This window comes from Leuciscus leuciscus, assembly GCF_965113295.1.
Source record: "Leuciscus leuciscus genome assembly, chromosome: 22".
Classification (NCBI taxonomy): Eukaryota; Metazoa; Chordata; class Actinopteri; order Cypriniformes; family Leuciscidae; genus Leuciscus; species Leuciscus leuciscus.
This window is the reverse complement of record NC_138746.1, coordinates 33,498,038-33,514,537: the sequence shown is the minus strand read 5'-3', so window position 1 is coordinate 33,514,537 and position 16,500 is coordinate 33,498,038. Positions and strand designations below refer to the sequence as shown.

At 39.2% G+C, this 16,500-nt stretch overlaps 1 protein-coding gene across 2 annotated transcripts; it reads right to left on the bottom strand.

Moving 5' to 3' along the window:
- Positions 1–1,297: 1,297 nt before the first annotated feature.
- On the bottom strand, positions 1,298–16,470 carry fbxo9 (F-box protein 9). 2 transcript variants are annotated; one of them, XM_082154633.1, is made up of 13 exons: positions 16,309–16,470; positions 15,735–15,809; positions 13,165–13,287; positions 11,715–11,772; positions 11,506–11,602; positions 8,688–8,818; positions 8,488–8,602; positions 8,268–8,386; positions 7,590–7,680; positions 6,338–6,433; positions 6,156–6,249; positions 4,299–4,453; positions 1,298–2,220 (listed from the first exon to the last, which is right to left on the bottom strand). In XM_082154633.1, exons 1-13 carry the CDS (start codon positions 16,309–16,311, stop codon positions 2,112–2,114), a joined length of 1,266 nt encoding a protein of 421 aa, XP_082010759.1. In that variant the 5' UTR covers positions 16,312–16,470; the 3' UTR covers positions 1,298–2,111. The 2 variants fall into 2 exon arrangements, with proteins under 2 accessions (XP_082010759.1, XP_082010758.1); XM_082154632.1 differs by having other exon boundaries at positions 4,299–4,456; positions 16,309–16,469.
- Between the last annotated feature and the right edge of the window lie 30 nt (positions 16,471–16,500).

Genomic DNA, 16,500 nt, shown 5'->3' with positions numbered 1-16,500 from the left:
AGTAACGTAAAAAAAGGGGATGATTATGGTTGCAAGGGTTGCATTTTGGTTGGAAATGAAAGTCGGGTTGACGTCAGAACTCGACTGACGATGGTTTCTGACGTCAGAACTCGACTGACGATGGCTTCTGACGTCAGAACTCGACTGACGATGGTTTCTGACGTCAGAACTCGACTGACGATGGTTTCTGACGTCAGAACTCGACTGACGATGGCTTCTGACGTCAGAACTCGACTGACGATGGTTTCTGACGTCAGAACTCGACTGACGATGGTTTCTGACGTCAGAACTCGACTGACGATGGTTTCTGACGTCAGAACTCGACTGACGATGGTTTCTGACGTCAGAACTCGACTGACGATGGTTTCTGACGTCAGAACTCGACTGACGATGGTTTCTGACGTCAGAACTCGACTGACGATGGTTTCTGACGTCAACCCGTCTTTCCGGTTATATGTTCATATTGGCAAGCAATTCTTCCAAATCCTTTCAATTAAAGGATATAACCTGTTACTATAAAGAAGATAAAGCTAGTACTTCAGTTAATTATATTGTAATTTTTTTTATTTTGTTTGGATTTTTTTTTATTCACAAGCAAAAATTCTCTAAATCGCAGCCTACTTTTCCCCATTTCTTAATTGAATTTTGTATATTTTTCCCCCTTTTGTCTCTTTTGTTATTGTTGTGGTTGATATTATGTGATATGCTTACTCTTTTGTATGTTCCCGTTCTCTGCAATAAAAAAAAAAGAAGAAAAAAACCTTCTGGCTTCAATTTTTTTTGTATGATAAAGTTGCTGAATTACACATAATTGCTACCCAGTAAATTATAAACTTGCTAAATTTAATAACAGTATTTCCCACATGTGCTCCTGTCAGCAGTCTTCATTTGTTGTGGGATTGTGCTTACTGAGAAGTACTTAGTTTGAGTTTACTCACAACAGTTTTTGTTAAAAAGAATTTATCCTCAAACTTCTGTATGTGCCAAAAAAAATGATTATTTTTTGTGACTGAAAGCAGATCTTTTCATTCTAAATGTATAATTTATTACTATCTCTTGCCAAATTTCACATACATAAGTGTTCCTTTTCAAAGAAACAAAACCTTTTATTTTCAAGAAAGATATTGATTTAAATTGTTTAAGGAATTCAAAAAATTCTGTTGCATACAAGACCCTTTATGGTGTAAAACATGTAAGTTATAATAGGCTTATGATAGTGAAATGTAACCATCATAGTTATATGTTGTGTCTTTGTAATAATCGTTATCTTGCAAAAAAAGAGAGGAATGAACATGGATTGAGCTGAACTGATTTATTATCTTTTACCCAGTTTACAGATAAATGCATTATTTTGTTATTTATGAGTTCATTTTATTATTTTAAAAGATGTCAGCTAAGACTGAACACTGAAGTATAGAAGCTTGTTTCAATTTAAAAGATAATTGTGACTTTATATCATGCAATTCTGACTTTATAACTCACAATTGCGAGTTTATATCATGCAAATTAGTTTTTTATTTTATTATTCAGTGGCGGAAACAAGCGTCCACACTACAGGTCTCCGGCTGAACAATATAGATCTGATCTGGCAGGAAGAGAAAGAGTCATGACCAGAATGAAGTGTGCAGAGGAGAGGATTTAGTGACATCAGCCAAACAGAAAGAAAGATTGCAGACCTTCTTTCATCAAAGTAAGACCAGGAATGTGTAGTAAGAAAAGAAAGTGTTTTTGATTTCAATTTGACTTCAGATACTATGCAACATAATGTAGATGTAAATGAAAAACCAGCAGAACACAACACAGCTGATTTATTTGGGTGTTCCAGTCGTCATTAGACATGTTCCCTCACTGAAACTCACACACACATTCATCACAGTTGAACTGAAACTTCTTAAAGACAGTCTATATATATATATAGTATTTGTATCTTTTCAATATAAGAGTGCGACAGATCTCTTACACTATTCATGAGAACAAAACATAATGCTTTGAGCTGCAGTTAAGACTAAACATGTCACACGATTCTTGTACATTCATCAGAAAGAGCCCGTGCTGGAAGCGGTAGGAGAAAGGTCAAAGGTCGGCTTTCGTCATGCATCGCTGGGGTCGTCCTACAGGGGACGCTCTGAAAAGGCTGTGAAGCTCTTGACTCGTGCAAAAAACAGAGGCGTGTACATTTTGTCCACATCAAACGCAGTGACGACAGTCTCTCCGGTGGATCTGAGGAGGAGAGGAAGAGGAGGAGGAGGAGGAGGAGAGGGAGAGGAAGAGAGAAAGAGAAGGAGGAGGAGGAGAGGGAGAGGAAGAGGAGGAAAGAAAGAGGAGGAGGAGAGGAAGAGGAGGAGGAGAGGGAGAGGAAGAGGAGGAGAGAAAGAGGAGGAGGAGGAGAGGGAGAGGAAGAGGAGGAGAGAAAGAGGAGGAGAGGAAGAGGAGGAGAGGGAGAGAAGGAGAGGAAGAGGAGGAGAGGAAGAGGAGAGGAGGAGAGGAAGAGGAGAGAAAGAGGAGGAGGAGAGGAAGAGGAGGAGAGGGAGAGAAGGAGAGGAAGAGGTAGAGGAGGAGAGGAAGAGGAGGTTAGAAACAATGATCTCTGCATACTGACTGTCCTGGACAGCACTCTTATTCTTTAATGATTTGTACTTTATTGATTTTCAAAAACAATCATGTAATTCACATATAACCAAACCACTAAATCAAAATGTACATAAAACAAAACAGTCAATAAATTGTAACAATATAAATAATAAATGAATGAATAAATAATTAAATAAAATACTATGAAGTAAAAACACAACAACAACAACAACAAAGAAGAAAAAAGGGTGGATAGCAATCTTAAAGGGATAGTTCACTTTGAAATTAATTTTTGGTATGTTTTAGCTTACCTCAAGGGCATCCAAGATGTAGGTGTCTTTTTTTCCGCAGTAGTTTCAATTTTGATATTTTTAGGTCAAACCGTTCTAGATGTCGCCTTGGCTACTGCAGTTCATTGGAACGAAACCGTAGCCAAGGCGACATCTAGTGTATATATCTATACCCGCCCGTGCTCTCAGATCACTCGGACATGGCTGTGTATAAGAGGTAACAACAATATAAATACTGTTCGTTTTCTCACACAAAGCGCTCGTTTCGTGTCTTAGGCCATCAATGTGTACTTACGATGGGGAATTGTTTAATTTGGACGACGGGGAATTGTTTTAATTTGGACTCTGTGCTTGTGTTTTGAGACCGTGACCATAGACCTGCATTATATGACTGACAGACAAGAACGGTTTGACCTAAAAATATCAAAATTGAAACTACTGCAGAAAAAAAGACACCTACATCTTGGATGCCCTTGAGGTAAGCTAAAACATACCAAAAATTAATTTCAAAGTGAACTATCCCTTTAAACTCAACAGGACCAGGAGCTGGTTTCACAAAGCTATGTTAGAGCGGTCTATAGTGTTAGACAAGTCTAAAATGTACTCATAGTCTAGTCTAATGCAAGTTACACTGTTTCACAAAAATAAAGACTGACTTAATTTAGACCCAAAAAATTTGACCCCTTCCCCCCAGGCTAACTTAGGTCTAAGCCTCTGTTACCTTGGCAACCAGCAGTAACAATCAGTTACATTACAAACAGCCAAAAGAAAAGGGAAAATGGCCCATAATTTAAACATTTCTTCTTGTTACTACATTCTCCGCTAAATTTCCCAAGTAAAATGTCCTTGTAACTGTTATACTCCTCCAACAAACACATATTTTCCGCTGGGGTAAACTGCACTGAGCGGTTGAATGCACTTACTCGATCCGCCATGTTTTCTTTTTTGAAAAGTGTCTTATTTTACCCAGAATGCATTGCAGTGTAGTCCTACTTAAGATAGTCAGAGTCTTAAGTGTTTTGTGTAACGTCTGATTTTGATGTATATCTGAAGTCTGACTATCTACTATATCTAAGCCATAGTCAAAGTCTATCTTTGTGAAACCGGCCCCAGGACACGATTGTTATGGGACCGAAGACTAGACAGCACTAGCTCACTAGAGTCACATGACCCACGAGGAAATTAAATGTGGAGGAGTTTTAACACTTTTTAATCGTGTTTGTAGCTCCTCCTCCACCAAAGCGCAGTGGGTTGTGGGTAATATTGGCTGCTATAGTGAGCACGGATCCACACTTCGAAAATCCACCGGAAACAGAATCATCCGGGGACTTCTGGCATTCTTTCTTCAGCATACTATGCTTTGGGACACACTTATTTCAATCTCACACACAGTTTAGGATGTACAGTATGGACATTGAGACGCAGGGCATGGCATACCTGTAGGTGATGTGGCAGGAATGGTGGATCCACACCAGCTTGTTGAAGCGCTGGCGCCCCCCAGAGGCCAGCTGCAGTCCCACATGAAACGAGCGCTCGGCTTCGGGAACTGGGTTCCGCCTGCAGAACCGGCTCCTCTGGTACTCGGACACCTTCTGCTGAGAAATCACAACCAATTCATTTCACATTTATCTGTATAAAACGGTTAAGTTCCAGTCCTTGATTCTGATTGGTCTGATAGCTGAATGGTTCTGAATGGTCAATTCTGATAGCTGTGTTTTATTCATGATAAAACACTATGACCGCTTCACCCAACGGTTCTATGCATCACTCCACAACACCCCTAGCAACCACTCTTAGCGACGTAAACCTATGTCTGATCTCGTTGATATTGTTCATTGAAGCTTATAGATAGAGTATTGTGAGAGATCAAGTAAGCGAGTGTACCTGCATTTTCAGTAGATATTAGGGATGGGGAAATGAAGCCTCATGAATCACTGAGGCTTTCCCCTGACTGTTCCGGGAAAAGATTCAAAGCGTTTCGAGAACAGCGCCGTCTGGTGCTTATTTAAAATAAAGCAGCCAGAAGCCTGTGTTAGAAGCTCTGGCAGATGAAGCAACCACAACACACTCCATAGTTTCAATGTTATGTGTTCAAATAAAAGCCTTACATGTTTGTGTTTGATTTGTTCATTAACTAAATTCATTTTCTCTCCTCACAAACCCATCAACCAGACTGAGCCAACAACAACTCGTTAATTAAGATCTGGGGTTCGAGCCTTCTGACACCCAAAGCGAAACGCGCACGTGATTGGACAGAAAGTGAGGCTTCATTTGTCGTCGATCACGTGACTCTAGTAAACCAATACACACCCCGATACGGGGCTTCACTAGAAATTGTGTCGCATGTGTGAATACGCACATCGAAGCTTCAGTGTCATACGTAACATCACTAGTAGATATAGCATTTTCCTTCAGGTCACTCCTATATTCGTAATAAAAAAATCAGTTTGAATGTCCGCTGTGATATCTTGTCCGTTTAATGGTTAAGGGGTTTCCTCTGTGTTCACAAGTTTGAGTCCTTTCAATGTAAAAGTCTTCTCTACTGACTGACTCACTCGTTAAGACAGTCTTTAACGCCATCTAATGGTGTAATAATGTAACTCTGATGCTGTTCATGGACAAGGACTATTTTTTTCCGGCAGAAGGAAGGCTTTCAGTGATTTTATTTCATTCAATAGTTGCATTGATACATCTTTTTTTGGCTTTAATATTTGTGTGTGTGGTAACCGTTTTATAAAAGCACCAAGATACTCGAGGCTAGAGCTGTATCGTGAATAAGTCACGACTGAAGGGATTCCTCCGGCCGAACAACACCCTTCAGCCTTGACTTATTCACGATACAGCGCTAGCCTCGAGTACCTTAGTGCTTACGTATAGCGCTTTTCACAATACACATCGTTTCAAAGCAGCTTCACAGAAAATGTATCACACGTGTGTATGTGTGCGAGTAAATGTATGTGTGTGTGAGACGGCACGTGATGACTGGTCGGAAAGCAACGTGTAGCCTGACATGTTTCTTGTCCAACCCTGATTAAACACACCTGAGCAAGCTAATCAATGTCTTCAGGATCACTAGAAACTCACAGCTAGGTGTGTTTGATCAGGGTTGGAGCTAAACTGTGCAGGACAGTGGCCCTCTGGTTTAAACAATGTAATAATTTAAGGCAGAAACAATGAGCTCATTGAAGTTATAAATACTTGTTTGTTAACAAATGATTATGACATTTTAGAAATCAGTCGGCTTATTGCTAGTAAAACCGCAAACAAATAGAACAGCGCTGTGAAATGACCAACCTCTTCTTTTCTCTTGGAGACAACAACATAAACTTTGGTTTGATTGTCTGTATCCTGGGACAGCCGGTAATGGCCAGACATGATGGAGTCCATCCTGTGGGAATCAAGCATTTGAACCGTCATGTCACGTGGACTAGACATGTCAAGTTCAGAGTTGTGTTATTCATGCGCACGACACACACCTGGAGTTCTTGCTGCGCAGCCGTGGGACAACGACCAACGGGTCCTCGGGGGTGGTCAACATCATCGCCTGGCCGTCAGGGAAGAAGCGCAGGTACCTGGAAGATCAGGTCTCGTCAAAGCCTCACAACACCGTGTCCTAACCAGACGCGATGCGACAAGATTCCAGCGACAAATAATTTGTCTGTCCACAGCAGACGCGACGCGAATGCGAGATGCGGCGAAATCAATCAAAACCCACAGCCAATCAGATCAGCGTGTGGGTGGAGTCAGCCAATCAGAACAGTGTGTGGGCGGAGTCAGCCAATCAGAACAGCGTGTGGGCGGAGTCAGCCAATCAGAACAGCGTATGGGCGGAGTCAGCCAATCAGAGCAGTGTGTGGGTGGAGTCTCGCGGCGAGTGCACAGCACCAGAGACTAATCTTGACGGCACTCGCAAGAAAATGGATAAGTAGCTACATAATCAAATTCACAAATATTACACCATTTAAACATTATTAAAAATACATAGGCTACAGAGTTACTAAAACAATCTTTGTCAAATAATACACTTGTTTGTTCACAGTTTGAACGTTTTTGTTTCCATTTGTTTAATTTCAAGATCTGAGGTGAATTATCCATTGTTCCTTTTACAGCTACAAAGCTGGAGCACTAAATGATATTCAAAGTCACATTTCACGCTTTTAACATTAAATAAAGCACATAAACAGTGCCTGAGATTATCACTGCCACACTTTGTGTTTGTTGTTCCAGCGCGACGTCACAGAAAAATAGAAACCGTTTCTAAAATAGAATCGTCGCCGTCGCGGCTGGTTAGGACAAACACTCTGATTAACATGGAAAACCTGTCACTCAAGTGGCCACGCCCTTAATTATGCAGAACTTTAAGGCTTAATATAATTTAAGCGGATGAGTTATACAAATATTCACCCCCCTCACAGTCATCATGAAGGGCAAAATTAACTATATAGACCGAAACCACTTTTTGTACCAGGCTGTAAACATGTTTATTTCTGCTGTAAAGTTGGGCATCTTAACATGAGGAGTCTATGGGATTGACTCTCTTTTGCAGCCTGTCTCTAGTGGCCAGTCGATGAATTGCAGTTTAAGTCACTTCCGTGTCAGATTCAAGAGAGAGTGCCGCTTTGGGGAAACACTGTAAATGCATACAGGTTTGGAAGTACATGAGGGTGAGTAAATACTGACAGAACTGTCATTTCTGAGAGGAGTTTCCCTTTAAAGCCCAGATCTCACCTGTAATACTCCACCTGGTGCCAAGCCCTGTAGAAGCCATCCAGAGACTCCTCCCCCTGACGGATGTATGAGGTTTTACTGATGTAAACACCTGGACGAACCACAGACAGTTATTAAACTCTGTACGTGCAGCATACAATTATTCAGACACCAGATATCATTTTTGGTATTTTTTTTACTAGTGTGTGCAGGACACTATAGTTAATTTATGTAAGTGAGGAGAGCAAAATGAAGTAAACTGTGACATATTATACCCAAACATTCTTCATACAGTGATTACCAGTAACATTTATAAATATTTGGGACCAAAAATGATTCAGACACTTTGAGCTGATCATGTTTTGCTGAAGTGTTTTTTCTTTAATTGCTAATGCTCTTTTTACACACAGACTGAACACAATGAAGCATTGCTTGGTAATTGGTTGAGCTAAACTGGTATTATCTAATTGTGTAGTTAAATTTAACATCTGACAGATATTCAACATAATTCATGTGTGAGACAGTCTAACAGAAGGATGGACAAAACCAGTGAAACATCAGCTGATCTGATAACTCTGAGTTCTGCTCATATTTTATTACCATTTTCTAAACTATAGCGAATAAACTGTGATAATGTGAGAGATGTTGAAGGTGTCTGAATACATTTTGTTTTGACTGTATATAAACGCACACGTTTACCATCAAAGCGCACACGTGGCCTCTCCAAAAACATCTCTCTCCAGGATGCAAACGGCAGCATTTTGGTGCAGCTTCGCCCCCACACTCTCAAACAGGCAGAGCGCCAAATCTCAGGGTCCCTGCAGCAAAACGCACACAATTCAGTGGCAAACCAATATTTTTGGTTCTGCCATGACTCTAAGCTGGTTTCCTCAGATGTTTGGTGAGTCTGTGAGCCCACCTTGCACAGATATAGAAACCCCTGCAAACCAATGAGAGCTGCTCTAAGGCTCGAAGGTCCAGGTCACATGACACCACCCAGCGGAAGATATACATGAGCACCTCGAAGGGCAAAGCTGTGGACGTGAGAGAGAGAGAGACTGTCAGGGAAACAGGGAGACTGTGGGAATGTGAACAGAGGAGGTGGAGCGTGAGAAGTACCTGAGATGTGCACCTGTGACGTGTCTGTCTCCGGCTCACACAGCTTCATGGTGTCGCAGCCCAGCATCAGCTGCTGCTGGAAGTATGTCAGCAGATCGTCGATCTCACGATCCTTCTCATTGTCCTCCAAGCTAGAGTGCATGAATAGGCACTTGTGAAGAATTTTGCATGTAGAAAATGAAGCTAATTTGTTGCATTGTGCCATTATTTGATCACAATTCCACCAATTTACTGTAATGCTAAAAAAAAATCCAACTTTTATTATTGTAATTGATTCTTTACTGTATTGCAGTAATGAGGATAATCAAGAACAGTCAGAATTACAAGAAAGGAAACCCAAATGAAGTACATTTGAATGCATTACAGTGATGAGAAAATGTGGCTCAATTCCCATTTATTGGCCAGACCTGATTTTTTTTGTATAGCTGTTCACATTAGCCCCTTTTCCACCAAGGCTGGTGCCGGTTTGGAGCTGGTGCCTACTCGCGAACCAGTTCTTTGTGTTTCGACAGCCAAAGAACCGGTTCTCGGCCAGGAAAATTGGTTCTAAAGCGGCACCAATTCTTTGCTGGACTAGAACCGTTGTCATTCTTACTTCGGGGGCGGGGGGCGGGGTTACTGTCGAACTTGTTCTCGAACGTAACCTCCGTCTATAGTAATCCAGACGAGCAGCACAAATGTGTTCTAAACGTCTTCTTCTGACCCCAATATAGGATCGCAAAGCCAGGAGAAACATTTGCAGAAACACGATGTAGTCCAACATTGTAATTGTTATGCTTGAAGTTGGCGAAAGCTAAGACGAATGGCAACATACACAGTGACGTAACGACGTCGTTCGCTGGGCTCTCTAGTCAGTGGACAAACAAACAGGTTCTGAGAAGGTTCGCAAGTTTGAACCAGCATCAGTTCCGAACCAGTTCTTTTTTGGTGGAAAAGGGGTAATTGTTTTACATGTGGCCAATACCAGATTCTAGTGTGAACAGATCATGGTCCAGAACTGACCCACATGCGCAAAGGAGAGATAAAAAGATGTGATGCGCCACGCTGTCATATGGAAGTGTAAACAGAAGACAATAAAGTAAGCGATTATGCGTTTCTTTATAGTGTGATCTGCCACAGAAGCCAGCACATTTATGCACAGACGATATAAAAATATAATTTATGATGTTTTGCTTGTATATCGAGCTGTCACTGTGATGCTTATGAGTTCTGACACATCACTGTCCTTTCAAAACTGTCTTGATAACTGCGGGTGTGTAAAACCTCTGAAGTGACTCCCATGAGTGCAGAATTGTGATGAACGTTGATCTAGAGTGACGCAAAAGTCACATGATTTCCGATATGACTGAGTTCACATCGCAAAACATCTGACCTGTATCGGATTCAGGACCACATGTGGAAGTGGCACAAATATGAATTAAAAAAAGATCAGATTCAATGTGAGCAAAAAAGTTCAGATTTGGGCCACATTTACCAGCAGTCTCCATTTTCACAAAATCTATTTTCTTTATGCAATTTTGTGTGTGTGTGTTTCTGTCTGCAGATTCATAAATGTATGTTTGGATAAACAGGGTTCCCACCAGAGTTGCCAAATCTCACGAGACAAATAAGCAACTGCAGCTTCAAAAACAAGCCCAATATTATTAGATTATTTAGTTTCAGCATTATCATTTATTATTTATTACCAATAAATGAGCCTGCAACATATTAAACTGAAACCTTTCTTTATTAGAAAAGGATAAACGGATTAGAAAAAAAAAAAAAAAATTGTGTATTTACGTCTATCATAGCTTGGATTACAGCGCACCTGCACGTTGAACGGGATTTTTCTCCAATGAGGGGGATAAGGGGGCGGATTCGGCGGAATGTTTTGACGAATTACCCCATAGCACTTATATGATTGCACTGATTGGCTATAGCTGTGAGCAGACAGTGTCAATCAATGCATTGGAGAAAACGGCTACCGTGACCATAGATGTAAAGAAAACAAAGTTGCTTGTCAGATTTTCCTAACAAGCAACCATATTTTTTTTAATAAGCCCCCCAAAAAAACGCAACCCGTGCTGTTTTAACACGATTTATATATATAAAAAAAAAAGCCCAAAGTCACGTATTATAAGCGGACTTGGCAACCATGATTCCCACACTTCCCAACCAATGAATTTCCATGACCTTTCCAGTCACCTGAAACTGCTGGATGTGGATTTTGTTTATTATTATTTTGATTCAAACCATTTGACTAACAAATCATTCAGACTGATTTGACCTATTGAAAAAATTATTTTCTCACCATTCAAACATAAATATGGCTTTACTATACATAAGGTTTACACAAAAGCAATATCTAACAAGAAATGTAATATATAATACAAATTATTAAATATTTTACTGCACAGCATGAGTAGAAAATGCGTATTAACCATAAGAATTGATAGTATTTATTTATTTATTAATTCATAATTTTTTGGTAACACTTTACAATACAGTCCCATTAGTTTTCATTGGTTAATGCATTGACTAACAATGAACAATACATTTGTTTCAGTATATACCATCAAATAACATTAACAGATACATCTTATGGTTTCAATAATTTATTAGTAAATGTTGACATTAACATGAACTAAGATTAATGAATGCGATAGAAGTATTGTTCATTGTTAATTAATGCTAACTAATGCAGTTAACACATATTAACAAATTAAACCTTATTTTAATTATTATTATATATAAAAAAAAAAAGCCTGGAAAACACTATTTACAATTATCCCACTTTGCATCCAAGTTTTCCAAGAGCACATGTGATCCGAGCACTTACTAGCTCCCACTCCGGTCTGGATCAGGAGTTCTGCTGTAGTTGATGCGAAACTCGATGTCCGGGACCAGCAGCATCGCACTCTTATAGTACTTGATGGCTGCAAAACATCAACGGAGGAAAAGTTTACCCACAGTCCCGGCCTTCACTTCTTCATGGAATCCATTTTATAAGTGTAATTGTCTAATCTAAATAAATGAATGAATGAACACCTTCATAAACCGCTCCATTCTGCTCTTCCTCGACTGCCTTCAGGAACAGCTCTCGGGCCTGTGAATGTAAAGGCACATCATCATCACTGTGGCGCTCTAACTGATTTAAATTTCATGATCATAGTGTACACAGTATGAATATTCATGTTTTTTCTAGCGATGGGTCATTCATGAACCGTTCATTGCGTCTGTCACGTGACAAATGAACAAAAGACTCGGAAGGAAAAAGTTATTATTTATGTTCCCTGTAAATCATTTTTTGCTGCATTATAATGATCTCTTAAATCAGAATATGATCAAGATGGCGTAGGTGGATGTGTTCGGGGAATTTGGCTGTTAAAGGGGTAAATCTCTGATGTCGCCAGAGTGTGTGTGTGAAGGTTTAGCTCAAAATACCACACAGATATTTTTATATAGCATGTTAAAGTTGTCACTTTTTGAGGGTGAGCAAAAACGCACCATTTTGTGTCTGGCCCTTTAAATGCAAATGAGCTGCTGCTCCTGGCACAGAGGGCGGGGTTTCAAGAGCTTATGTGTGTGTGTGTGTGTGTGTGTGTGTGTGTATTAGCAGCTCCGATTACCTCACACAGACACACACTAAAATTACAGAAACTGTTCTGCCTTTTATGTTTAAAGGGAGTCAGACAAAGATGGAGAGACTCAAGAAGAAGTGACAACATGTAGAATGCAACAGGACATCTCTGAATGGTTAGTTGATGAATTTATGTTGCTGATGTGGAATTATTAGCATATTCTGTCATGATAATCTATAAATCGCTCGTATAGGAACTGTTGTGAGATGCACACAGAGTGACTTTCTATTGCATGTGAAAAGACGGATGCCACAGTTTAGCTGCGTTCACACTACAAGCGACTTTGTCGCTGCATGTCGCCAGTGGCTGGCGGTGAGTGGGCGTTCCCACTACTGGTTGCCTAGTAATGTTTGTGAGTGACATTCACGGATGTTACTCCATGTTGTAGACAACAAATCTATTTTCTTGCAGCTTTGTCACTTGTAGTGTGAACGGGGCTTTTGAGCTGACTCACAAATGTGCTCGACTACAACAACTCTTCCTCTTCTCAACATGGACTGTGTGTTCCCGGGGGCGGGGTTTATGTACATTTTAGGGTTAGTGATGTCACTAACCCGGGAAGAATGTTGTGTAGTCCCTACCAGCCGTTTGCTGTAGTCCTTAAAAAACGATTTCTTTTAAAGGAAATATCTCCCTTTGCTTTGAACTTTGAGCGTTGTAACTTTGCAGATGTTGTTTATGCTCAAACAGCAACATTACACACTAACTAAAGTTAGAAAAGTGAAATAATACTCAACCACCCCTTTAAAAGTATAACATTTAAGCTACTTAAAATGAACGAACTCACTCGACTAAAGATTCGCTCATTTTGATGAACGAGAGAGTCAGTAAAATGATCCGAACTTCCCACCACTAACCTTTTCCTCTTTAGCTATTTCTTGTCTCCTCTTCAGCTCGGCAGATTTTTGGAGGCTCCTCTTCCCACCGGAGCTGGGCTGAAGCTCGGACATCCACTTGGCCCGGAAAGCACTGAGCTCCATCTGAAACATCATCAGATTAGGCTCATAAGAAATTCATGATTCCCACACCTTCTGACCAATGTGCTTTTGATGGCTTCTGCAGTCATTCATGATTACCGGCATTTGTTAACAATAAAAAGCCTTTCAAAACCTTGTGTGATTAGGCAAGATTTCTGTGCAAGCTTGTTTCTGCTATAGAATAAAAAAATAAAAAGGTTATTGCGACTTTTATCTCACAATTTGCGAGCAAAAATTCTGAATTGCAAGATATTTGCAAATTCTGAATTGCGAGTTCCCATCTTGAGTCAATATCAGTCATTATTCAGAATGGCTAGTTAAAAACTCTCAATTGCACGATAAAAGTCAGAATTGCGAGATATAAACAATTGCGACTTTTTTCTCAACTTCTAAACTCGGATTGCGAGAAAAAAGTCTGAATTGTGCAAGATATAAACTTGAAAATGCACAATAAAAGTTTGAATTGCGAGATATAAACTGCGACTTTTTATCTAACAAGTGCAAGTTATAAACTCGGATTGCGAGAAAAAAGTTTGAATTGCAATATATAAACAATTGCGAGTTCCTATTTCAGAATTGCGAGATATAAACTTGCAGTTGCGAGAAAAAAGTCTGAATTGCGAGATATAAACTTGCAGTTGCGAGAAAAAAGTCTGAATTGCGAAATAAAAACAATTGCAAATTCCTATCACAGAATTGCAAGTTATAAACTCGGAATTGCTAGATATAAACGCGTAAATGCAAGAAAAAAAGTCAGATTTGCGAGATATAAACAATTTCGACTTTTTTCTCAACTTCTAAACTCGGATTGCGAGAAAAAAGTCTGAATTGTGAGATATAAACTCTGAATTGCGAGAAAAAAGTCTGAATTGCGAGATAAAAACAATTGTCACTTTTTATCTCACAAGCGCAAGATATATACTTGGATTGGGAGAAAAAAGTTAGAATTGTGAGATATAAACAATTGTGAGTTCCTATTTCAGAATTGCGAGATATAAACTCTGAATTGCGAGAAAAAAGTCTGAATTGCGAGATAAAAACAATTGTGACTTTTTATCTCAAGTGCAAGATATAAACTCGCAAATGCACAATAAAAGTTCGAATTGCGAGATATAAACAACTGCGACTTTTTATCTAACAAGTGCAAGTTATAAACTCGGATTGCGAGAAAAAAGTTCGAATTGCAAGATATAAACAATTGCGAGTTCCTATTTCAGAATTGCGAGATATAAACTTGCAGTTGCGAGAAAAAAGTCTGAATTGCGAGATAAAAACAATTGCAAATTCCTATCACAGAACTGCAAGTTATAAACTCGGAATAGCTAGATATAAACGCGTAAATGCAAGAAAAAGTCAGAATTGCGAGATAAAAACAATTGCAAATTCCTATCACAGAATTGCAAGTTATAAACTCGGAATTGCTAGATATAAACGCGTAAATGCAAGAAAAAAAGTCAGAATTGCAAGATATAAACAATTGCGACTTTTTTCTCAACTTCTAAACTCGGATTGCGAGAAAAAAGTCTGAATTGTGAGATATAAACAATTGTGACTTTTTATCTAACAAGTGCAAGTTATAAACTCGGATTGCGAGAAAAAAGTTCGAATTGCAAGATATAAACAATTGTGAGTTCCTATTTCAGAATTGCGAGATATAAACTTGCAGTTGCGAGAAAAAAGTCTGAATTGTGAGATAAAAACAATTGCAAATTCCTATCACAGAATTGCAAGTTATAAACTCGGAATTGCTAGATATAAACGTGTAAATGCAAGAAAAAAAGTCTGAATTGCGAATATGAAAAATTGCGAGTTCCTCCACTTGCAATTCTGAGATGGGAACTCACAACTGTTAATATCTCGCAATTCTGACTCTTTTTATTTTGTGGCGGAAACAAGCTTCCACAGATTCCAGAGTGAAACACGTTTTTCAATGAGAAAAAAATTATAAAAATAAATAAAGGGCAGGACTTTTATTTTATTGTTATATCAGGTATCAATCCTTGAAATCCATTGGCTTAAATGATTCACTGATATATATATATCCAAGTGAAGCTGAATATTCAAGAAGAAAAAAGAAGAGCGGGACTTGGTTTTAGCCAATCCTGAATGGGGAGATTGCTGGAGGGGAGGGGCTAAAAAGTAAGAGGGATTTGTGATGTCATCCAAAAAGGGCAATCATTTCAGAGGTGGAGTAAAGTATTGAGTCATGAATTATTATCTTTGGAAGAACATGCACTGACGAACTGTACAGAATAAAACCAGGAAACCAGTGTTTTAAGAAAGTAAACAGGGTCCATTTTGGTAAAATGCTGACTGATTTATATAATTATATATGAATTTCATCAAAATAAGTATTTGATGAAAGCAATTTATTACATAAACACATCTGCAACTTTCTTTCATATGCCTTCTTAAAAAACTAAAACAAAATGAAGATCAGGTTCACTAACTTGAATATTAGTATCCTCTGAATTTTCATCTTCCACTTCTTCAACAGTGCCATCAGTATTTTGATTGATTTCAGCCTAGAAATAACACATATTCAGTAACTTCAACTGAGATATTAAGTAGGTACAATTTAAAAAGATGTGACGCAGATAAAAAAACTTCAGCCACGTCCATGTTTGGTGTTAAAAATCAGACTGACCAATCAGAGACTAGCAGAAACTTGACAAGCATTAATCACCAGGACCCACATATGTGAGAAATTATTGCACTACATTTAAAAAACAATCGTCTATCAAATTATATTCTTATTCAGTGCATCAAAATACAAGTCCGGTTGTTTCGTGATTTGCACAACTTTGTAAACATGCATGAATCAATTAGACGAAGTTTTAAATATATGGACATTATGCATGATTGTTATTACATGCTATGCGTTTAAAGAATTATTTAAGTCTGTTATCCAGTAAAAACAACTCAGATGTGTGTGACAGGACGATAATACGTCACGGCTGCTAACATGCTAATGTTAGCTACTGATTAGCAGTAGCTAATCTTAGAAACACAGCTCTTACTGACCATAACAGGTTATTTTGCGAGCTCTTTTAATGTCGCGTTTAAAGACGTGCTTTCAACGAATATTTTACAGATCACGATCAGAGAAGCGGACGACAGAGCGGGCAAATACGCGAGCTCGCCACACGGCAGCCATCATGACGAGTGAGTTTGTGAGTGACAGCAGCGCTCGCGGAGACACTTGAGCTGCTGCGG

What these genes read in the sequence shown, in the direction of transcription:
- fbxo9 (XM_082154632.1), bottom strand. An exon ending in GCCACGTGTGCGCTTTGATG is followed by an intron (nt 7,681 to 8,267) that starts GTAAACGTGTGC and finishes TGGTTCGTCCAG; the next exon opens with GTGTTTACATCAGTAAAACC. An exon ending in TCCTGCCACATCACCTACAG is followed by an intron (nt 2,221 to 4,298) that starts GTATGCCATGCC and finishes TCTCCTCCTCAG; the next exon opens with ATCCACCGGAGAGACTGTCG.